The sequence below is a fragment of the Xyrauchen texanus genome, chromosome 5, assembly GCF_025860055.1.
Source record: "Xyrauchen texanus isolate HMW12.3.18 chromosome 5, RBS_HiC_50CHRs, whole genome shotgun sequence".
Lineage (NCBI taxonomy): Eukaryota > Metazoa > Chordata > Actinopteri > Cypriniformes > Catostomidae > Xyrauchen > Xyrauchen texanus.
Genome location: NC_068280.1, coordinates 6,440,337 through 6,466,423, shown reverse-complemented (window position 1 = coordinate 6,466,423; position 26,087 = coordinate 6,440,337). Strand labels below are relative to the sequence as shown.

Genomic DNA, 26,087 nt, shown 5'->3' with positions numbered 1-26,087 from the left:
TTCGGATGGGCTTAGGATGCAGCATCGTTGGCTGAAAACTGTTTTTTCAGCTTTTCATAGTAGCTTCTTTTAGCCACTCTGACCACTTCCTTAGTCAATGTGTTCTTGGCCTGGTTGTACAATATTTTATCCCCGCTTCTGTAAGCATCCTCTTTGACATGAAAAAGCTGTTTGAGTTTTCCTGTAAACCATGGTTAATCGTTATTGAATGATACAAATGTCATCGTAGGAATGCACATATCCTCACAGAAACTGATATATGATGTCAAGCATCTGTGAACTTGTCCAGGTCTGTAGCTGCAGCCTCAAAAAAACTCCAATCAGTGCAGTCAAAGCAGGCTTTTAGTTCCAGCTTTGTTTCACTAGTCCATATCCTTACAGTCCTTGCTACAGGTTTAGCTGATTTTAGTTTCTGCTTGTAGGTCAGGAGAAGATAAACCAGACAGTGATCAGAGAGTCCTAATGCTGCACGTGGGACAGAGCGATATGCATCCTTTACAGTGGTGTAGCAGTAATACAATACATTTCTGTCTCTGGTGGGGCATGTGCTGTGCTGTTTGAATTTTGGCAGTTCACATGTGAGGTTAGCTTTATTAAAATTTCCCAGAATAATAATAAGTGAGTCCGGGTTGTTGCTCCATGTCTATGATGTGATCAGCCAGCTGTTGCAGTGCTGTGTTCACGCATGCTTGTGGCAGGATATAAACACTCACTAGAATAAACAAGGAAAACTCCCGATAACTTTGTGATGCGATCCGCTCTGAACAGCTGGAAGCCTGGCAGATAAAACACCCATTCCAGGATGACTTCACTCAGGCAGGTTGTTCATCCGTTTTGTTGGCGAGATAGTGGACATTCACCAGATGAATACTCGGCAGCAGAGTCCTTCTCAAGCGCACCGGCTCTTTTCACTCGCGTGCGTCTTTTGGATCACTTGTAGAGCACTGCAGCACCTCCAACTAAGATGTCTAACAATATGTCTGAATAATCAAACACCGGCAAGACATTATCAGGTATGCTCTGCCAAATATTCAGCAGTTCACCCCTGGTGAAACTGATTGGGAAAGAGTGACAAAAACATGACAAACAAACAAAAGTAACACAACTTATATGTTGCTTCTCAAGTAAATGTATCTTGTTTTAAGGATTTTTGGACAATTTTAAATGGAAAACTAGACAAAAACACTTGATAACAATAGTATTTTTTTTTTTTGCAGTGAATTTCTTTACTAAATTAAACTTATAAAAAAAAAAAAACGTTTTTCTTATTTCCATTAATTCAGTGAGTGTCATTTGAAGGTATTATTAAAAGATAATTTTGCCCTCTTTATTGTTAGTAAGCACGTTTGATACAACCTTTTTAAGATGGGGCACAAGCTGAATAATTGGTTAAGCACTAAAGTCAAATAATCATTATAATAATCGTTAGATTAATCGATTATCAAAATAATGGTTAGTTGTAGCCATATTTCTGAAGTCCACTTCAGGGCAGACTAGGCAATTGCCTATAGCCTCCATATTGTCAAGTGGCCTCAAAAATCCTCAAATGACTCCTATTATCAGCGTTGCAACAAATAACATGTAAAATTAGTCTTATGTCTACTTTGCTATTGTGAAATCTTGAGTGTTCAAACTTAAGTGCATGGTCATGAACATGGACATGTTTCCAAGGTCAAGAAAATGTTCCCTCGAGCTGCGCGTGCAGTCGCGCTCAAGAGCTGCAAACCACAATTGTATGCACAAAACAAGAGCAGCAGACACTGAGAGGTGATCAAATAAAAAGGCGATATATTATTCTGTTTGCATGCAATTCTGTGAGTATCTAGATGCTTGACTTATGGAGAATGATCTTAAAGATGGTTAGCTTTTGAATCTCAGAAACACTGAATTCATCATGTTTCTTAGAGAAACACCCATCCGATGCATTCCTCTAATAGGCTATTCAGTGGTCGACAGATAAGAGGGTTTCAGTGGTCTATTCTTTAAACCAGTATAATGAATCTTAATTATTATATTTATTATAGGATTAGTGTTTTTTAAAAAACAGAAAATAAGAAAATGCATATTCTTTGGTGTTGGAGGTTTAGAAATGGTTATAACTTATTGTAATTTGAATATTACTAGTAATTAAAATATGTCATTATATAAAAATGTGTTATGACATGGAATTGATTATTTTGCACTCCCTTATGTTTTACACTGTACACCCTAATTTTGGCACACTGTAAAAAACCAACGTGCAAATTGTTAACTCAGTTTAAAATTGTACATGTTGAGTTTACATATAAAAACAAATATTGTTATATAATACAGAATAATTGGTTCTGTGATGTCACCATTAGGGTGATCTGTGTCACCTTTGGACAAGTAGAATCCTGTTAACACTGTCTCAGTTCTCCTTGTGCATGTAAAACTGATACAATGAAATGCATTTCTGTGTGGAATTAGTTTTATTTTATATTTTATAATTCATCAGTTTTAATCAGTTATAATCTTCTATATTTATGCTGTGTAATTGTATAATCTAAATTTGAGTCAATTCAATAAATTATAAATAGCATATAATATAAGCAATAAATAAGCAGCATAAAAGTAATCCATATGACTCCAGTGGTTACATCCATATCTTCATAAGTGATATAATAAGTGTGGGTGAGAAACAGATAACTATTTAAGTAATTGTTTTTTTACTGAAAATCTCCACTTTCACATTCTGAATGACTGGCTAACCCCTTGGATTAGAATGTTAAAAACTTTCAGTGTAGTTCAAAGTGTCCCATTCTTGAAGCTTGGCTTCAATATGTGGTCAAGGTGGACTGTGTGTGAGTTTGCATTGTGTACATGAGCTAAATTTGTCCAAATACAGTAGAGCTAACTTTTATTTCAAAAGAGCAAGGACAGTCATTTTTTGCATGACATGTACCCAATAAAGCCAGAAGAATGGACATGACTGACCAACATATCACTTCACGTCATCCAATCAACAAATGTGAACATGTGAGTGTTATTCATTTATTGATCAACATCCCATGGTCTTCCATAATTCTCATAAATAATTAATATATGACTGAATATCACTGAAATGAGAAAAAAAAAAAATAATGTATTTCAGGTTGAGATGAGTATTAATTGCTCAATGGCAGCCCACATTGCTTAACTGAATAATTTGATTCTCATAATATTCATTGTAATGGACATTAAATTTATGATTTCACTAAAGGTCCTCTTTGATGGAAACTTTCACTCTCCCCATGCAGCCCAAAGTCATCTGAGAGCTTTATAAGTAAGAGTATACGTAATATTATTCTGTCTCTGATTTTTTTTCTAACAATGAAAACATTAAAAGTACTTATTTCATTTTATTCACTCACTGGCACACAATTACAATTATTTAGACATAAATACACAGGCCATATACGTATATTGTGTTTATGTGCATTAATCAAATCTTCATTCAGTCTCAAAATTAAATGTAAAATCATTTTTATATCAAAGCCCTGTTCCCATTTAAAAGTATGACAAATTAACCAAAGTACTCAGCGCAAGAGCTCTGCCTTTTGGGACAAAATTAGCATGTGTTCTTAAAAGGTTCTTCAAATTATTCTATACATGGCCAGAGTGATAGCTAGAGGAACATTCTTCGAAGGTCAGAACCATGAATTTGCCCCTCATTTGACCTTTCACGCTTGTAAAGTGGTGATTTTCCACTTGTGAACGAATTTGTGTTTTTTGTACAGTCCCCTTGTCAAATTTGACGACTGAATGAAGCAAGATGCTCTAGTGCTCCACAATGACCGACAAGCGCAACCTAGTCTTATACAATGAATGTTACTATAACTACATTTTTGAGAACTTAGTTATACATCCCTCTTTCTATGATTTGCTGCAGTTTCCTGGTGAAATTACAACGAGAGGCACTACAACAACTATGCATTTTATTCACTTTCACACAAATCATGGATAATATAGCTTTTTATGACTTCATAAACACTTATTGTTCTGCTGTATTCCTCAAACACTGCTTTGTTATTATATCAAAACACTTTTACTCTAACGCATCATTTGAAAATCAATACATTTAAAATCAAAACAATTAAAATCTTGTATTACAGACCTACCATTACACATGTATTCCAACATGATTAGTTGCACATTAGCTTACTTGATAGCGTGATGGACTTTGAACTTGGAGACCTTGGACTCGGACACCGAGCGTCAAGCCCAGCCAAGGAAGCCCGAAAAAGAAAGTGAAAGTGCAGCGAAAGTGCCATTGAAGCGACATGGAATGACAGGGTTGCTTCACTGCATGTGCTTTTCATGTCAAATTTGCTATTAAAACACTATTGGTTAGGACATTATCAGTTAGGTTTAGGTGTTGTTTAGGGTAAGGATGTTTTGATTACCTCTTCTTTATCTTTACGAACACTGTAGGTTAGGTTTAGGCTAAAGAATTAAAACATCCATCTAATATTCACCTGTCAAAAATGACAGAAGCATGTCATTTTTGTTGTCAAAAATATAACCATTTAGGTACTGGACATTTCATGAGATCAGGCTACAAAAGTGCCTCAACCACCTGTGCACATTCACATGGAATGGACAGACAACATTGACCTTGGAGCTGTTTTTCAGTCGGTTTTGACAGGTGAAAGACTGGTGACTTATTTACTTAGGTAATCTGAAATAATAAGATTGGAAATGTTTATTATTGTTAATATGTTCAATTTGATATTTACTTGTCTTGCAGCCAGCTCTGTTATCTATATTTTACATTATGAAAATGCTCTGTAATACTTAACATGGTGTTGTGGAATTCAACTTTAAACGTTTTACCATATTAAAACATTGGTGTTCTGGTTTTTTGGTTTTGAAATGGAATCTAAATCCAGTGACCACAGACTTTACTTTGGTAATATAAAAGAAATAAAATGTTAAAATTTGTCATTCATTTAATCATGCCATTATTAAAATGTTTCGCTTGGTAATTGCTTGCAGGCAGCCCTGTTATCCATATTTTTTCTATTCAATGCTCTGTAATAATAATTCCATTAATGTTACTTACATGGAGATGTGGTTTTTCACGTCTTGAAAATTTCTTCCTGTTGGTTTTCTATGATAAATGTATCCTGGTAAATATTTTCTCTCTTAATGTAGTGTAAGTGTGGTAAGATAACACCATGGTTAAAGCTTAAGTATGTGACTTTTTCTGTATTAAAATACGTTATCCTCTCCCAGCATTTTAAGCAGAAATAACTATAAGTAAGCAATTGATAGGTTGGCCAATGGTGTTTTTCATAAAAGTCTGGTCGGGGGACATTGTCACAGGTTTAATTTTTTGGAATCTATGTGATTACTTACAAAATCTGTTGGACAAAACAAAATGTTTTGATATTTTTGTATGTTACCATTTACATGCTTTGCTATTTCATGAATCATCTTGTGCTTAATATATATATTTTTTACTGTTTATATTTAGCTGAAAAGCCACTAATCAGTCTATAACAGGCTATTTAAATGGGTTCCCATTATGACAACTTATCCCATGTTGTGTGACTTCATGGCCCACTATAAGTCCTTATGGTATCATCCTACAAAAAAAAAGTGGCTTTATAAAGATGTGTGAGAACTAGGCATGGTCCCCTCTTTATATAATTGCTGGAATAAATCAATAAATCAATCAATCACTTATATAGTTGATCGTAACCGTACCATTGTTTTGACATACACTTAATGTTAAAATCCACGATCCCGGATCCAGGATTTAAAATTACGTCAGTAATAATGTACTTCAAATTTTAAATGTATGCGGAGGAGTTATGAGCTCATATCTGGTACCATTTTAAAGCTTAGAATGTCTACTTTCTTGAGATATGCATCACTTTGGCATTTGTTTTACACTAAGTAACTTCTTTACAATAAATTACATAGTTCCACCCATCAAAAGTCGTGTCATAATTATGTGCGTTTTTGAATACATATATCTCTCATATCGCTCAAATATGACGCACATGTACAAACCATGTATCAAATGAGAGCTCTCATTGCCAGTAAGAAGTTCCAATAAGTCTTTTTATTGAGGTATAATCACATATCTAATACACTTCGAATGAATCATGAGGTATACAATCAACATTTGTAAACATACAAGTGAAATTATTGAATATTTGTTGTGCGACTCGCACTAGACAGCACAGTTAGCCACAAATGCTACATAATCCTTTACCTTAGGTTATTCTCTGCAAAATGAGCCGTTTTTGAGTGTTTTCTGTGGTTGCGTGCCTAAGTAATCCCTCGATATGTCACGCGAGTGCAGAAACACCACAAAGTAATGTTATATGATATTCAACAATCCAGGAAAATATGTAAACATCCGATCCGGATAAAGCATATATTGCCGTAAAGCTTAGACCCTCCGCTTTCCGACAATGTCTCTCAAGATCAAATAGACCAATCAGGGGCTGTGATATTGCATCCTGACTGTGAAGTGATCACTAGGTAGGTTACGTGCGCAAAACACACAGACGCGTCTCACCAGACACCTGAGCGCATATTTACCACTTTCAACAGTGTTTTATGTAATGACAAAGGGTTTTCTGTAAAATTACACTGGGATTTTGCATTTATAGCACTGTATATGGGTATGGGGAGACTTTAGATTTGGGTAGGCGGAAAGTACACCAAAAAAAGGTAATATTCCTCCCTTCAGATACATTTAAATAGATATTAAATAAAACATGATACAGACAAAATTCCTTTTTCAGGTATTTGCTGACATCTAGTGGAAACAGCCAGAACTGTCTGCATGCTGCTATGGCAAACAGGGCTTGAGTTATACACTTTCAAAAATGAATTTATATAAAAAAAATCAAAAAGTGCCTCTTTTTTTAGGAGGGTTATTACTGTTCAGACAACATATATTTAATTTTTTTTTCATTTTTAGCAGTGTTTTATGCAACTTCAAAGGGTTTCCTGTAAAATGACACCAAAACTGTGTATTTAGGCCAAAGTATGTGGGAATGTGTTACGTATACCCTGTCTTGTTTCACTGTTGCCCTTTTGTTTGCCATTTTTGTCACTTTTGCATTTCTTAGTTTTCACTTTAGTCCCTTATGTAACTCCATAGTCTCTTTGTTAGCGTTCGTGTTTTCTGTCATTGTTTTCACCTGTCCTCATTAGTTTGCCTTTTGCGTCTGTTAATCACCTTGTTATCTTGTTTGAGTTCTGTTTGTTCATTGGCCCCTTTTTCCCATGTTTATGTATTTATACCCTGTTTCTTTGTTCAGTCCTTGTCTATCGTTGTTTGATGTTAGCCTGGTGTGTGTTTCCTTCCCGAGTCCTCTGTTTGTTTACGTCGTGTTTAGTTAACAGTTTTTATGTTTGATTTCCCCATTGTGGGTTGTTCCTTTGTGTTTACCTGTTTGTTAATTAAATAAAGTTTAAACTGCGTTTGGATCCGCATCTCCTCGTTACTCAAGCGTTACAGAATGGGAAGCTTTTTAATTTGGGTAGGCCAAATCCAGGCAGAAATCCCCAAAAATGGCAAGGATCTTAAGAGGTTAAATCTTAGCCTGAGTGGAAAACTTTCCATTTTTTTCTTTATGAGATAGGGGAACTCTTTCATGATTAACTGCAGAGCACACACACACATACACACACAAAGGACACACAGAGATATCCAATTACCATCTCCCAGCTCATTTAAAATTATTGGGTAGGTAACTCCACTCCACATTGCCATTTGATTAATCACCCTTTTGTAACCAGAATATTTGTATGCAGGGTCACTTACTTCATTACCGAGACACTGGGTCAACAGCAAGCATTGTCTGAGAATAAGACAGTAGATTGTTGAACATTCAAAGTTTGTTATTATTATTAGTAGTAGTATTATGAGAATAATAAAGAGAGTCAATGTGATCTATTTCAGGAGCTCAGCTGGAACTTTCCCTGTCTTGCTTCAATACATAGTGTTTGGCCACTGCATTTACGATGGTGACTGTCTTTCCAAGCAAAAGGGCCACACAGTCTGTTGCAAATCTGCTGATCTGAGGCCAATTTTACAATATGTTTGAAATTTGTGGAAGTGAATACTACAGTGCAAAGGCAAAATGCTTTTACTACACATTTTCTCCAAGTGACCAAAACTGAGCCTCTTGATCTGTCCTGTTAAAGAGAGGTTGGCTGAACGATGCTCAGAAAACGGTGTATAAAACCAAGTAAATTTGAAGCCATTTTCCAAGCTTTAGTGTTGGTATAGTTGCTGCAGTTTAACCTTGTAGCATAGAATAGTTCACCAAAAATTATGTCATTATTTACGGTACTCTATCCCCATGGTTTTCTTCCGTGAAGCACAAAAAAAGAAAAGAAAAAGAACACATACTGTGCAAAATGTCTCAATTTTTTTTCTTTCACATTTTTCATTATCATTGGATTTCTCTCTCTCTCTCTCTCTTTTTTATTTGCTTGCTAGCTGACAATTAGCATGTGGTACCAACCTCGACCACCAGGTTCCACTATCAGTAAAAATGAAAATTTTACCTGGTGACAGTTGTCAACTGTGGTACTTGGTACTTGTATCTGTTGATTTATAGCTGTATAATACTGAATCAAGAAGGTTTCACAAATCTTAATCAAGCAAAGAAACATATATAATGTTAGAGAGTCTACAAACACATGAAGTACAACAGTTAAATCAATATACATCAGGTTACATACGTTTCACATGGCATGGTTATTTCTGGTTGTTTGATGACACTCACCATCAGTAATATAGATGCTGGTATTAATATTGTGCTTTTTTAATTTGTTGGCCTACGTTAACATGCGCTGGATAGATGTCTTTTACCATTGTGACAAATCTCACTGTGTATTCAGTGCTTAGCATTCAGTTTAGCATTGCCCAAATCAGTGAACTATATGGAGCGATGCGTCAGCTTCAACGGTACCACGGCACCTTGTCAAGTTAAGGGAAGATGCAGAGCTGCTTAAAGAAACATTGTACGCCTCGTTTTCAAGCAACTTATGGCTGTTTGGTTGTCCCATGGTCTGTGAAATTAGGGGAAGCATTGAGAACTTTTCATCACTTAAATATTGCAGTACAGGCAAGGCCTGTCCTTTTGTTGTGATGTGAGTACACCTGGTAATGTTAATCTTGTTGTAAGTAATGTAATAATTTCTGTACAAATAAAATAATACATATGTAACAGTAGCCAGCTGGTAGGTAGTTGTATAGTGTGTAAACCACACTCCCCTGGCCTCAAGAGTTGCACTAGCGACTGATGGTAGGGGCTGTAGCCTTTAGCCTCCTTGTTAGCGCGCTCGCCTCCCATGCTGGAGAACCCAGTTTTGAGTGGGTCGAGATGGACCGATTCCAGTGGTGTCGTGACCCAGATGGGAGTGAGGTTTAGGGAGGTGAGTGGAATGGCAGCCAGCTTGAAAAATTTACTTTTTCAAACTCATCTGATGCAGTTTGTCTGAGTCGCATGACATTTGGTATATATCATCTAGAGATGCTCTTGACAAAAAGTTAATAACAAAAATCTGATTGAATAAGTCATTAAAAAGATGTATGGCAAAAAGTTTTGGGTGTGGCACATAATGACTGATTGACCAGTATCTTGTCGGTTAAATGTCCGAACTTCAAAAAACTTGATGCACATGGACCAGAACGCATTCTTAGGTCACATGGTAAATGTAATCAATTTCCAATGCTGAGCAGCACTATAGCCTAATCAAAATACTAACTGTGCAACTATGATCAAAGATGTAGAAATCTGAAACCAAAACAAATGTATCCACGGGATCTACATTTTCAAATTTGGATATTTTAGTCATGTTCTCTTTGCATATGCTTGGACCCTCATAATTCCATCTTGCGACTATATCCCAGGGAACACACATACTGATAAAATGTACATTGAACACACTGTACTGTAAGTTGCTGTGATGAGGAGGAGGGCGTGGCCGGGCCGAGAGGATTCACACCCAGCATTGAGTTGCCCAATCAGAGGGAGAGAGATAAAAGGAGGTGCCGTGGACGCCAGAGAGGGAGACACTCGCGGCCGCTTTATGTTGCTGTGTTTTCAGTTTGATGATCTGTCTAATTAAAGCTTTGTTGATTGTTAATTAGGTTCCGCATCCTCCTTTCCCGAACAGTTACAATGGTAAACCCAGGAAAGGAGGAAGGGTTCAGGAGAACTCAATGCTGCCATCCGCCAGGAGGAGGAACCACTGTCGTATGCCAGGAAGCGAAGGAGCCATTGCCGTCCGCAAGGGGACGGAGGAACCGCTGCCGTCTGACAGGGGGCGGAGGACCAGGTGGGGGGGCTTACCCAAAGAAGAGCGTTTGCTTTTCTCTCTCGCTCTCCTCTCTCTCTATCTCTCCTCCTACCTCCCCTCATATCTCTCTCAGATCCTCAGGAGGCAGGGAGGACCATCGGGTGGCAGAACGGCCGGAAGGGCGACATCTCCCCTCCACAGATGGGGGGATCAAGCCAGTCCGGATGGCGCGTGTGACGAGGAGCTGGGCGTGGCCGGGTCGTGAGGATGCACGCCCTATGCTGAGTTCCCTAATTAGTGGGAGGGAGATAAGGGAAGAGCCAATGATGCCAGTGAGTGGGAGACAGAGACTCAAGTGGCGTGTGTGTTTATGTTGCTGTGTTTTCAGTTTGATGTTCTGTCCAATAAAAATTATGTTCATCGTTAATTCTGTTCCCGCATCCTCCTTCTCCGAACTGTTACACTGTTGCATGCGTCTTTCTCTCTTTGGCATCCCAGCTCTTTCCTTACCTCCCTCCTTCTGATTAGGTAACTCAGCGCAGGGCGTTTATCCTCACGGCTACACCCTCCTCCTCTTCACAGTTGCTTTTGGTAAAATTGTCAAAATTAATTACACTGTAAGTACACTTACATTGGAAGTGAATGGAGCCAGTCCATAAACATTAGAAAACACACCGTTTCAAAAGTATTGGCACAAGACATAAAACAAATTGTGGTAATAAAAAGATTATGACACAAATGCTATTGATAAAGCTTAACTTGTATCGAACCTGGAACATTCCTTTAAAATAAAATTCTATAACAACTAATGTAAGATGCCATATACTTTCCAGTAATGTGCTGTAAATATAAAAGTGAGCTCTTAAAACGTTATCTGTATTCTTACCTCCATAAGGAGCTCTCGGTGACACTGCCAAGGTTGAAGTCATACAGTTTGGTCAGCATGAGGATCACCTTTAAAATAAAAAAGATTCTATGGTTACTTTAAATTCTCCTTATGCTGTGGCAGATACATAGTAAACAACCCTGGTATACTTTTTCAAAATGTGATCACACTGTACAGTACACAAATTACTATAGATGAATGCATAGTTGTGTTAGACAGATTGCTATAAAATGCATTGAATTTGTGGAGGGATGAGCAGAATACTGAAATGAGTGCGACCAAATTGAGATCATTTGAGGTTGTATTCTCTTTTTTTATGCATTAAGAGACACCATCATCAAATAAAAAACTCCTTGCTGAAAATTCCACTTCAGATCTGCATCAGAACGCATTGATTTACCCATGTTATAAACTTCTAGAAAAATCAACCTATAAAACTTTAAAATGCACAATTCCTCACATCTTGCTGCTTTTCATCTCAGTGTAAAAATCATTAAATGATGCATCATACTTCCTCCTTGAAACCCTAATAATTCATATCCTTATTACTTAATCATGTTGTGCTGTATCTAAATACAGCACTGTAAATATTCTTTATAACATTCTTAAGGTGCACGGGAGTATGCTAACTAGGTCAGTCAAATTCCTCAAGGAAAATCAGAGATGGGAAAGAGAAAAAGATAATTCATGCCTGGAGCGAAAAAAGTAGACTCATATAAATGTATAATCTATTTATGCTCCAACAGACAATTCATACCTATATGAACCTCAAGGCCTTTTGAAAGAGTGTCGATCATTATGAGGTGAAAGTTCATTGATTGTTTCAGAACTTAGTTGCAATAACTACAGTGTGGGAAAAATGTGTTTATAGCTTTATTAACCCTTTAACAGGTATCTCATGTACTTGGTAGAGCACTGTAAAGGGTATTAATGGGAAGGAGGAGGCGAGAACCAGCTTGACAATATGAACAACATTTAATTAAATAAAAAGCACACACACAAACACACACGGTGCAGCTGCCCATAAACGCGCTCTCTCTCTCGCACCACCATCCATAGTCTGTCTTTATCCCTCTCGGAGCCTTGAATAGCCTGATAATGGACCGGGTGTGTAAAATCACGACCCGGCCCGCCCTACACCTTGTCACATTCCTCCCTCATTCTCTGTTTCTGAGTGGTTAGATTTATGATTGGCTAAAAACAAACAAAAAAAAAAACAAAAAGGCTGGCTGGATGGTTCACCAGAAGCAATCAGACACATTATCATATTTTATTAATGTTTCTTCATTTTCTTCAAGGTTTTTACTGTAGTGAAGGAACATAAATTATATGCATCTATACTGATTTATACATATATATATATATATTATACATATACACCACGGGTCTGTTGAATGTTTGATTCTGATTGGCTGATTTTCAATTATTTTCCCAAGTAAACACAACGCTATGAAGTAGTTTCAGTTATTTCAAAAATGAGCCGCACCCCCCGCTACTTGATCAATACAACAACAGTTTCTATTATCCTAAAAAAACTTTTTAATACGGGAAACTTTTTATGTTTACATTTTTATTCGCCCTAATCAGTCTCACATAGCTATAGTGGAAACACCGCGCTAAGCCGCCCCCTCTCTTTCGCTCTCACACTCTCTCGGGAGCAAAGTCAGCACACTCCCGTGACTCACTGGGATTGTAAAAAGTTGTTTAGCAATGGAAAAGCTGTACAAGAATGATGAGAGTTCTGCTGCTGAAACTTAAATTTACAATTTGTAAATTTGAAGCGATGTTATTCCTGACGAGAGCCACTTTAGACACAGGTAATTCCACACACGATCTCTCTCAGTTTCTCTCTTTCTCTCATTCACACACACACACACACACACACACACACACACACATACACACACACACACACACACACACACACACACATGTTGTGTTTCCATGTTTTATGGGGACTTTCCATAGACATAATGGTTTTTATACTGTACAAACTTTATATTCTATCCCCTAAACCTAACCCTACCCCTAAACCTAACCCTCACAGAAAACTTTCTGCATTTTTACATTTTCAAAAAAACATAATTTAGTATGATTTATAAGCTGTTTTCCTCATGGGGACCAACAAAATGTCCCCACAAGGTCAAAAATTTCGGGTTTTACTATCCTTATGGGGACATTTGGTCCCCACAAAGTGATAAATACACGCTCACACACACACACACACACACACACACACACACACACACAACCTTGTTACTCCAATGTTGAAAAGTTCTAAAGTGCTATGGTGCTAGTTCTAAAGTGACATTTTCAAACTAGCAACGAAGGTTTGAGCTGTACCAAAGCTAGATACAGATCATCACAGATCCTCCACCTGGTCATCTAATTGTTAGACGAAGACCTGGAGATGCCTTCAAGCCACAGTGTCTTGCACCACTGTGAAATTTGGTGGAGAATCGGTTATGATCTGGGGGTGTTTCAGCAAGGCTGGAATTGGGTAGATTAATCTTGTGAAGGATGCATGAATCAAGCCATTGGATCAAGACTCTGCAGGGGTCACGTCATGTTATGGCCAGACCAATCTCCAGACCTGAACCCCCATTGAAAACCACTGGAATGTGATCAAGAAGAAGATGGATGATTACAAGCCATCAAACAAAGCCGAGCTGCTTGAATTTTTGCGCCAGGGTTGGTATTAAGTCACCCAACAGCAATGTGAAAGACTGGTAGAGACAGGTCCCAGACATGCTCAACTGGATTGAGATCCGGGCTCTTCACTGGCCATGGCAGAACATTGACATTCCTGTCTTGCAGGAAATAGCTCTGAAGCACCGTCTCACAGTACGGACACTGCAATTTATTGCCCTGGCCACATCTGCATGCCTCCATGCAGCATGCCTAAGGCACATTCATGCAGATGAGCAGAGACCCTGGGGATCTTTCTTTTGGTCGTTTTCAGAGTCAGTAGAAAGGTCGACTTAGTGTCCAAAGTTTTTATAACTGTGACCTTAATTGCCTACCATCTGTAAACTGTTAGTTTCGTAACAACCGTTCCACAGGTACATGTTCATTAATTGTTTATGGAACAAGCATGGAAAACATTGTTTAAACCCTTTACAATAAAGATCTGTAAAGTTATTTGTATTTTTACAAAATTATCTTTAAAATACAGTGTCCTGAAAAAGGGACGTATCTTTTTATGCTGAGTTTATATATATACAACACTTAGTTACGGTCCTTGAATCTGATTGGACGAGAGACATTCCATGAGCACTGATGGGCTCACACCATCAGCACTCGGACGCTTCACTGTGTGTGTATCACTCCTCTTGTGTTCATGCTGTTCTAAACTAAAGTGTAAGAGCAGTGCAGATGTGTTAAGAGCCATCTGTCTCTTTACATTAAATTTTGTGACATTATATATTTTAGCCAGCAGGTGGAGGCAAAAACAATTTTTGTTTGTAATATGAGCCAGTTGGTGACCTGAAGTGAATCACTCAGTGATAATATTCACAGCTGACAGACACAACAGACTGATTCATTACACAAACTCAAGCCGCTTACCGGAATTTCCACATTGGAGACAACAAAATGGCGGAGGACATTGTGGTTTTAATCATGAATGACGGCTACCGCTTGGACAGCAATTTATCTGCTAAGGAAAATAGGATGTATTTCACCAAAACGTAATTTTCCTCAGAAAGCTAACTAACAGACTACAGCTTCATCAACAGGTGATTGCACATGCTCCATCTCTCTCTCTCTCTCTCTCTCTCTCTCAAACACACACACACAACACACACACACACACACATCCTTGTTACTCCAATGACATGTCCAAACTGTGATACTAATAGTTCTGAATTGATGTTTGTGAGAGGCTTGGACACATCAATTTGTTTGAACCAGCAACTGCAGATTCTGATCCATCACGTAAGAAAGTAGTTCCATGCACAAATTCATTGAACTGCTGTATATAAGCAATATCACACTCGCAATCATGCTATATGGCCCTAAATCAGCACTGCAGTGATTGCCTATGGCCGAATCATTACAGTGCTGATATAGGGCCATATCGCATTAAGTTATATATTTTATATTATTTTATTTTTTTACTTGAGGGAAGAAGAAATGTAAACAAAATATTTAAAATCTTGGTCCATTTTACATGTAAACTGTTATATTTTGAACTCAGCCAACCTGAATAGCTATTATATTATATTATATTATATTATATTGTTTTGTATAGTATTGTATTGCATTATATCATATTATATTATAGTATATTATGCACTATTAAAATATTTCTGTCCTACATTTCTCCACATTCACTCGTTATTTTAAGGAACTTCGATAAAACCCATGAGCATAACAATACATACAAATAGAAGAATTTAGAAATTCTGAGTATATTTTAAAAAATATTAGTTCAGTCTATTATCTCCAGAGAAACAGAGTAAGCAGTCTTCTCCTCCCCAGTGTTAATGTGTGTTATTAACATTGCGTGTATAAACCCCCAACGACCAAGATCATTTGCTATTACGCAAAGGTTATATTAAAGTGAAACCAGATTTATTTGCATTCACTATCAAAATCCTCACTTGTATTTTCACAGGGGAGTTTGGCTCAAAACCTCAGCAGACGACACGTGCATCACAGTGCTATATAATCTTAATATGCTCTTCAGGATCTGCTCTGAGTGTGGGTGCGAATCAGTGAGAAGGGTGGAGCTCATTTGGAATGACCACACAATGCAATACCATGGGAAAATGAGACACAAAAACGTGCCATTCGTGGCATTTCTATTTTGGCTTAAAAATCACTTATTTAGATAGTAAAATGTGATAGGAACACACAAGTGCACAATAGTCACAGTTATTTTAATCAAGGTTAGATCAAATAATCACAATCAGATGATTATTTAATAATCTTGACAGGCCTAAATGATACAATAACAAAGCAATAGGAAATTTGGTAAAATGTGATCATTTGTTTTGATACAAAGAAGAGAAAATATAAAATGTTATGGTTATGTTTTAACAAGTTATTTTGTATATTATTATCATTTTAACTACTTTGATTACATATTTTGTTAATTAAGTTCAAGTGAAATTACTACTTTTTAATTTTGTACCACTTAAACATTAACGCTGCAAAGTTACTTTAATAGTGCTGATGCATATTCCTGTGAGCAATGAGTATAAGCTGTTTACAAGTCTACAGCCTTATTTTATTGCAAAGGCTCTGGCTTATTTCTTTGCACAATGTAATTAGGCTTATTAGACTTTTCACTATGTGCTGTTCCAAGCATCCAGCCTTTTCTTGAAGACTAGTTAAATACACATATTTGCCGACAAAACAAAATGCAGTAGCTACATAAATAGCTAAACTAATAATCCAACTATGAGTTTGTGGCATGGTGGGGCGTGGTCATGTGTCGGTCTGCGGGAGAGCGGAAAGGCTCCTCTCCAGGTTCATAATTATCTCAAACACCTGTCTCTCATTATAGTGGGAGACTTAAGAGGCATGGCAGAGGAGAGAGAGAGAGAGAGAGAGAGAGAGAGAGAGAGAGAGAGAGAGAGAGAGAGTGAGTGTGAGTGAGTGAGTGAGTGAGTGAGTGAGTGAGTGAGTGAGTGAGTCACTCTTTCGCATGCACACTGCCGTTTCCTGTTGGCCCTTATCTCTCCTGGAGGCTTGATTAGCCTGATTAGGGGCCAGGTGTGTAGCATCACGGCCCCGCCCTCTGCCCGGCCACAGAGTTTCAATGTAGACATGTTCTGTACTATAGAGCAGGTTATGGTACAGATTTTTACATGTTGCGTTAGTGAAATGGTATGTGGCCATTCCCTAGTGTTAAAGGCGTTAAGATCATTCCCAGTAAAAAACTAAATAGAATAAATAAATAATAAAAACACATAGCACTTGCACAGGTGTTGTCAAACTAAATTGGTCCAGTCTGAGATGATGAGACCAACACAGCTGAAATTGCACATGGGAGAGAGGGGTGTGAAACCTACAAAGACATCCACACAAAATTCCCTGAATATCTTAACAAATAATGACATGCCCCCCTTGGCTCAACATTGCCAGGACCAAACTGCACAATTCAAATTGTATTTACCATCACAAATCCCAAGGTACAATCTCTATACAACCAATTTATTACTGTCACATGGCTTATAAATCAAAAAATATGTTAGGAGTTAAGAAATCCTGTTAACTGTAATCTTAGTAAAAACAATTACTGTATATCTAAAGTCTTATTCGGATGGGATTATTTTACATGGCAGGTGGGGTAATGCCAGAGCTTCTACATTTTGTCTGATTTTCAGTAATTTGTCTAGATATTTTTTTTTCACAGAGTGCAGGTTACCTTTTATAAAATGTCCTGAGAAAATAACCACTGGTAAAAGCAGTCCTTTGCAAGTTGGCATGCTGGTAAAAAGCTTTTGATACTTACAGCGGCCAATTTCTGATTATTCTTCTCAAACCTATTTGTGCAGTCTCTCCGATTTTTATTTTTTTTATTTTATTTTATTGAAGGTGCTGCATGTAGGTACTATGGCCTTACCTTATACAGTTTAAGAGTTGTAAAACAAGATTATAGATTTCTATGAAATTATATTTCTTCATAAATTTTTTACTGCATCTATTAGCCATGTAAAAGAGAGAAAGAAAGCTTTGTATTTTTTTCTGGCTAATTTATGTAACGATATGATATGGCTGTTATAATCTCGTTAACTAAATTATTGTTGAAAATGTTAGTTGGTGAAGTGTTTTTTGATGTCGTCTATGACGCATCATGATGTACAAAGACAGTTGTATTTTGTAGCTATGTATATTTTATATATTCGATACATGTTTAAATTAATAAATATATTTTCTAAATGTTTGAATATGAGTAAAGTTGGATCAGTTCCAGTTTGAGAAAAGTTTTTGTCATTTTGCACATTATCAATATCGACTACATTTAAAGGACATTACATCAAAGGACTAAAACTATGACAAAAAAAAAAAAAAAAACTGTGTTAAAATGAACACTGCATCGATGGTTTAAAGTAAAACATACTAAGGATATGGGGATGGGGTGCCACTCTTTGCCATGAACTCTCTTTGTATTGTATGCCATTATCAGTCAGCTAACTAGCTAACATTAGCTTACTGAATAGATACAATGTAAACCCTTATGAAAATCAACAGTTCATGGCAAAATTGCTGCAAATTCGCCACTGTTAATTTCCATACACAAATGAGCTTTACGGCAAATTGCCCATTGTTGCCAAAGGTTTGGCGGAGGTTCACCACTACCGGATAAGAGCAGCAAACTTTTGGCAAACATTTGTGGTGAATCAAATGCTCATTTGCATGTGAAAATAATGAGTGGCAAATTTGTGGCAAGTTTGCGGCTAGTTTAGATTTTTTGTAAAGGACATTCTTTGGTTATCATTCTCCTAAAATAAAATTTGTTTACTAAATACTATTAAGTTAGCTAATGTTAGCTAGCTAGCATGACTGACATAGTAACTGTCTGTTTAGTTAGCTAATGTTAGTTAGCTAGCCTGACTGGAAATGTTAACCAAATTATTTTATATACAGAAGTATCTATTTAGTAAATAGATTCTATGTAAAATATCTATTTTGTAAATAGATAAAATGTAGCCTAACTTGGTTACATTTACATTACATTTATGCATTTGGCAGACGCTTTTATCCAAAGTGACTTACAGTGCACTTATTGCAGGGACAATCCCCCCGGAGCAACCTGGAGTTAAGTGCCTTGCTCAAGGACACAATGGTGGTAGCTGTGGGGATTGAACCTGTGACCTTCTGATTAACAGTTATGTGCTTTAGCCCACTACACCACCACCACTGATATTTCACAAATGCCACTGATAATTTCCACATGAGGTATAACTTGGTTAACATTTCCACAGCCTAGCTAGCTAGCATATTACAGTTAGCATTCTCAGTCAAGCTAGCTAACAAGCTAGCTAACATTAAATAGTTATTGTGATGTCCTGTCCACAGGGAAAAGCCACTGTTCTTTGAGAGGTTTAACTGAAACACAGCACTGGAACAGTTTTAGTGCAAAATGAAAGAGTTTATTAATGATTGTAGAGTGTGTAAAGTTAAAGCTCTCCCATCATGAATCTTTTCAGAAGTTCCCTTACAAAAATCAAGAGCTCATGGCAAATTTGCCGTAAACTTGCCTCAAATTCGCCACTGGTAATTTTCACATGCAAATTATTTCCATTGTTGTCAAAGGTTTGACAGAGGTTTACCACTACCGGTTAAGAGCTGCAAAGTTCTGGCAAACATTTACAGCGAATCAAATGCTTATTTGAATGTGAAAATAATGAGCGGCAAATTTGCTGCCAGTTTGTGGCTTGTTTAGATTTTTTGTAAGGGTTGACTATGTACTTGAATTTGCGCATACAGAAAGATGTTTTTTATGTGAGATTCCTTGCTTTGTCCAACATGTGACACGATGCAGTGCTTCTTGTTTGCTGTGTGACCCCTTATGTTTGTGATTGAAGAGGGTTTTGTGAAGGAGGGAATTTGAGCTGCAGTGTTTTTTTGGAGACTGTTGGCTGCCCTGTATTTCCCCGAAAGATGACATTGATGGCAATTCTTTCTTTTTTTTTATTATATGCCAAAATCGTAGGGCTGATTGCAAATGCATAATGCTTAATTTTCCTTGTGTGTACATACTGTATATTTTTTAGCTGTGTTTGACAGCTTTATCCTGTCTCTGTGTGAGGTCACCAACTAATTTCTAGATTAAGTCTTTTACAGCATGGCAAACATTACCTGAAGGACTGTGCTCTCACTCAGGCCCTTATGGCTGCTACATATGGGGAGTGTTCTAGGAGGCCTAGAAACTGTCAGCTACTTACAGATTAACTCCTACCACAGTGTGCATATGTTGTATTACACAGCTTGCCAATAAAACATGGTAATGCATCTCAGTGCCATTGGCTCAATGGAGACATTGCAGATACAGTCAATTAGATTCACACTTTATCAACCATATAGTGATAGATTACTGGATGTATGTCATTTTTGAAAGGCATTTATGCTGTTCCCAGATACCATGTGTACGTCGCAGAGATATCTCTGAAAGACTGCATCATCTGGAATGCATTGTTTTCTATTTATTTGTGTGCACACATCTGAATTTATTTAATTTAATCTGATCGATCCTGAATGGTTCAGTTCTGCATCGAGAACCATTTGATCTGTTAGTGAAAACCACCTGTGGTTGCTTCTGAATGTCATTTCTACAGGGCTTCTGTAGCACAGCTTGTATAGCATTGTGCTAGCAATGTCAATGTTGTAGGTTTGATTCCCACACATATACACACATGCAGGGCTGGACTGGGAAGAGAAACCCGGCACAGGATTTTACATGGCAAGTGGCCCAAAACTTGTTGAGCAGGGGTAGGGTGGTTGTTGTCCTTTATCTCAGCCCATTTGGCACATTTTGTGGCCAACCCACTGGCCCGCTCGGTTCTCCTGATGGCAAGTCCGCCCCTGATCGGCCCCAAAGAGCGCAGGCCCACCAGGAAAATGCACAGTATGCCAGATTACAAGTCCAGCCTTGCACACATGCTGATTTAAACTAAATGTATACCTTGAACCCTTTGTGTGCATGGAAAAAAAAAATCTGCTAAATGCATAAATGTTAAGATAACATCTGACAAGGATGACTCAGCGACATATACTTTAAACAAGACAAACATAGTTGCTTTGTGATGACATGCCTCATGCAAAAGTATATATATAAAAAAACATGGTACCCAAGTGGAAAAGGGTCAAAGAGAGGGGCTGTGAAATCCGAAATGGAAGTTGATGCCTTCTTTGTGCAGTACATGAGGGAAGGAACAGCTGTAGGCCCAGAGGTGCAGGACCAGATAGTCACGGTTTAAGTGTTGATATTACTGCATTACACTGTTCCTAAATCTTGAAGACACCTTGCGCTTGTGTTTGGGAACAAAGTTCAGCACTAGCGAGACGAGTTATGACAGTGGAGATGAGGCTCAAAAACCCAGGTGCGACCTTTCAACAGAAGGTTTTTCATTTTTATTTGCCTCACTCTTGACCACACACACCTGTTGTACTAGTAGTGAGTGTCTCTGTGGAATCTTTTCATTCCATTCATCAAAAAGATTAAATAAGTGATTCGTTCAGTGACTCATTGGGTTGCAATTTTACACTAAGCTTTGGCAACCAGCGAGAGTATTTTTGAGTATTTTGAGTGAGTCATGTATGATTTATAGATTTGATCAAAAACAAAGAGCTGTTCATGACTGAAACAAGCCTTAGTATCCCTTATTAGGGGGCCAAGCAGTGAAGCTGCTGGAATTTCGATATGTGAAATCGTTCCAAAGATATTAACAATAGAGTTCCTCCGGTTTTACGCGATTTGAGCAATTGATCAATATCTACTCAACACAAACTCCAAATGTAAACAAACTCGATACACATAGTCAACAGGGCGTTTAGAAGATGTCAGCAAAGTTTCGAACAAATACACCCCTAGGAGGTGCTACAATTAATAAACTGTCAACATTTTTCAGCTGGTTGAGTGACAAATTTCAAATGAAATATGCATCTTCTTTCGTCCAAACGATAACTTATTCTTTGACAAAAAATCGATTCGACATATAAACAAAAATGGCCGCACAAAAGTTTTAGCATCTTATAACTCATAATACAGGAATGGCCGAGAGATATGGGAATTGATATACACAAGCAGGGTGTCAACTCAAAGCCGCATATGACATTTTGTGACAATCGCCCACACGGTGGCGGTAATATTAGCTAATTTGTGTTTTTGCTCATAATTCCAAAAACGTATAGGCTACAATACAAATTTGTAGCTTCTCTGAATCCACGAGTGCCCTCAATGATATGGCCACAAGGATTTTCATTCCCGCAAGAAAACTTTTTTTATCACAAATATGTTTTTAAAAACCTACTTTTTCAAACTTGTCCTAGGCCATTTTTTGATTCGTACATAAATTTTTATACATCATCTACAGACCATCCAAAAAATATATATTTCAAATCGTTCTGAAGATATAATAAAATACCTTTTGTGCTGTGGCCTATAATAATTAACTGGGAAAATTAGCACAATTTTCAAACTTATTAAAACTGAAGAAACAAATTTAAATAATGGGCATAATAGGCTCATTCTGAGGCCACATGCAACATTACATACATTTTGCTAGAGCTGACAAGAAATAGCTATTTATATAACTGCATTTTTTAGCTATTAAATTCCTTGTAATGTCACTAATTTTATTTAGACTTTTTATGGTGTGCACGTTTCTGCACTAGTAAAAAAAATACAGCATGGTTGAGTGCCAGTTTGTGAATGGAGAGTGCGATCAGGAGATGATATTGGTAAAGATAATCACCTGGCAATGATTGTGTCTAACAGCTGTTTGTCATTACAGAGAGAGTTGGGGAGGTTTAAGAGCGAACCGGAGGACAGCAAAGGGAGAGAGAGCCCCGCACACACCTGTTGCGCCTTTGTTTCATGAGTGTGCTAAGAAGCCTGTTTTTTTATTTTTTATTATAAAATTATTTCAAGTTTACCATTCCCTGCTTCCTCAGTTTCCACCACACGAACCTGACCCATTTACCGGATTCAAATGAAACCATCCCAAAATTCACTGCACAATAGGCGTAGCAATAGGAGAGATTATTCGTAATATATAACAGCATGAAAGATGAGCTTGTGCCCATAATTGCGCTAATTTGCACAACAAGGAAAAACAGCTAAAAATAATAACAAGACAGCGGTTCGGGAGACGTGGGTGATGTTTTTATTTTCTAATTATTCTTGTTAGGTTACTATGTATCATAGTATATAAAAAGGGTTTCAACATTAACACTTGACTCGACAAGCAGCCGGTTTAAAACATCAATAACCAAAAAATAAAACAGCGTTACCATGAATGCAAACTTTAATACAGTGAAAAAGACATTCTATTAGCATAACATAAATACAGTATATATAAATAAAAAAAAAATATTGAATGTCCATTTACTAAAATAAAATATTTGATGCCATGACTGTAACTTAATTTACTATTACAATTATTTTGAATGGCCATGGAAAATTAAGCAATGTGATAACAAATTTACCTGGTCGCAAAAAGTAGTCTGTTAATTTACCTGATGAACTTTCACCTTTTCCCCACTATCTGTGCTCGCTACTTCCCTGTCCTGATTTTATTTTTATCTATCAACATGATTGGCTAGGGAGAGTTTCATGACTCCAATCAATCACATGTAAAAAACTTGAACGGCAGCTGCAGATCTGGCGCCAACTGTTATGGATGTGGAGAATATCTCAAGCACATTTTACAGCTGAACATTACCGGCCACAACTGGAAGGGCTTTTGACAGTGAAAAAGGCAGATTGGATGATCGTGTCATGTGAGTTTAACTTGCTTGAGCCAGATATCAGCATTAATCCTGCCTTTAATTTGAAGAAACTTATTTAGGTAAATTTAATATTTCTGCTTACTAGATTCTGTGTGTCTATAACGTATAGTAATGAGCACCACTGGTTGGTTGATCTAGAAGAAATATAAAAGATTGACTTTTTATTTCCTGACATCTGTTACTGCTGCTGTCTGATTGACAGGCGGCTAATGTTTGTTAACTAATGCGGGTTCGTACCTAAATGAGCAAATACATCTTATAATTCTGCCAATGCCCATCTTGGTGAGGCATTAATGTAAACACAATCATTTATGTCTAAAGTGAATTTAAACAGTGGGACAAAAATTGTATTTGCAGCAAAATGTTGGACATGAAGTGTACATGTAACCAAATTGAGCACTGTCTAGTAGGCTATGTCGTATAAAGGCTATTAATCATACAACAATAACAAGGAAACGAGAAAACCACACACTACTTTTGGCTGAATAACTTCAGTGGCTTTAAAAGTAGTAATGTAATAGAATAAAACTGTGACATTTTTAATAATTATATTTTTAGAAAATATTGTTCGTTTTTTAATAATACTGACCCCTGATGTAGAGAGTGTGTTAATTGGTATAATAAATTACCAGGAAAGTAGAGATGATACAACAAGTTATAATTAGGCTTAGCCAGAACATTCCACCGGTCACAAACTTCAGTAAATTGTGCATCATGCTTTAGAATAAGAACAAAGCTATTTCTGGGCTTAAAAGATACAAGAACTAAATCAATGTTGAATATTGTATCTCAAGAGGAGGACAATGTGGCCCCCCATGTGCTACTTAAAGAAATAATTCACACACAAATGAAAATTATCTTATCATTTACCCACCCTCATGCCATCTGTCTATGAACTTCTTTCTTCAGAACACAAATTAAGATTTTTAGAAAAATATTTCATCTCTGTATGTCCATTCAATGTAAGTGAAGGGGTGCCAAAATGTAGAAGCTTCTAAAAGCATTTAAAAGCAGCATAAAAGTAATACATACAACTCCAGTGGTTTAATCCATGACTTCAGAATTGATTTGACGGGTGTGGGTGAGAAACACATCAATATTTAAGTAAATTTTTGCTAGAAATTCTACTCTCTGACTAGTAGGTGGCGATATGCATGAAGAATGTGAATCACCAAAAACACGAGAAGAACATGAAAGTTAAAGTGGAGATTGACTGAGCAGGGAGGAGAATTAGTAAAAAAAAGGAAATTAATATTGATCTGTTTGTCACCACATCTATCATATCACTTCTGAAGACAAGGATTAAACCACTGGAGGCACATGAATAAGACTACTTTTATACTGATTTATGGGATTTGTGGAGCTTCAATATTTTAGCACCGATTCACGTTCATTGTGTGGACCAAAAGAGCTGAGATATTCTTCTAAAAATCTTAATTTGTGTTCTGCAGAAGAAAGTCTTACACATCCAGGATAGCATGAGGGTGAGTAAATGATGAGAGAATGTTCGATTTTTCGGTGAATTATTCCTTTTTAAGCGTGATGTAGCCCCAGTAACAAACAACTTATCCCATGCCTGCTCTACATCCTCTATTGTGCAGGACATGAAGTGCCAAGTGATCTTGCTTATTTAGCATTTTTTTGCACATGTTTAGGCACAACAATAACACTCTGTCGGCATTAAGGGAAATTTAGACCCTACACATAAACTGAATTTAATGTAATTTTTTCATACATTATGATTTTAAATGGTGAACAGTGTATTGCAAAATAAGTTTGTAATCTTTTAATTTCTGTTATCATGTCTACCTTTTATTTTTTGGAATCAGATTCGTGTAGTGTTTATCATAGATAAGTGATGTATTTTAACATTTGGCATACAGTGTTCATTATAATGGGGTGTAGGTTTTGCAACTCAGTACTCACTACTCATGAGTACTTTTAAATTAACTACTCTTTTACTCTTACTTGAGTAGTTTTTAGCACAGCTACTTTTAATCACACTACATTTTTGGGGAAGTAACAGCACTTCTACTTGAGTATGATTTTTCAGTACTCTTTCCACCCCTGCTGATTACAAATGATAACAATTGTCTTGTAGACCCGATTATCTAACAGCCGTTGTAAACAAGTACAAAATAAACAGATTTGATATACTAAAACACAACAATACTATCATTTCAGAAATGTGTATGTTCAGATGTGTATTTTACTAAGCATTTTGAAATTGAATAAATGTCGGCATATTGCCTACATTTCAACCAGGGGGGCACCTCAGCCCATGTGGGCAAAGGGGCAGTTGCTCTGGCGTGTGTGCATGTATACTACAGAGAAATTTAATGTCGGAGTGGGATTTGAGCTACCTTATTTTTAACCGGTAAGCTTGAGTGGTACTTGAGCATAGCGTCTGCTTGGGCCATTAGCACCTGAGCGGGAGTGTGTAAGGCTGGGCAAGGCT

General features: G+C 37.1%; 1 protein-coding gene across 1 annotated transcript in view; it reads right to left on the bottom strand.

The window, feature by feature from the left end:
* LOC127643906 (VPS10 domain-containing receptor SorCS1-like) overlaps positions 1 to 26,087 on the bottom strand; it is a 254,439-nt gene that overhangs the window by 131,089 nt on the left and 97,263 nt on the right. The window contains exon 2 of the mRNA XM_052126846.1: positions 11,165 to 11,232. Within this exon, the coding sequence (XP_051982806.1) occupies positions 11,165 to 11,232 (68 nt within the window). The remainder of the gene's footprint in view (positions 1 to 11,164; positions 11,233 to 26,087) is intronic.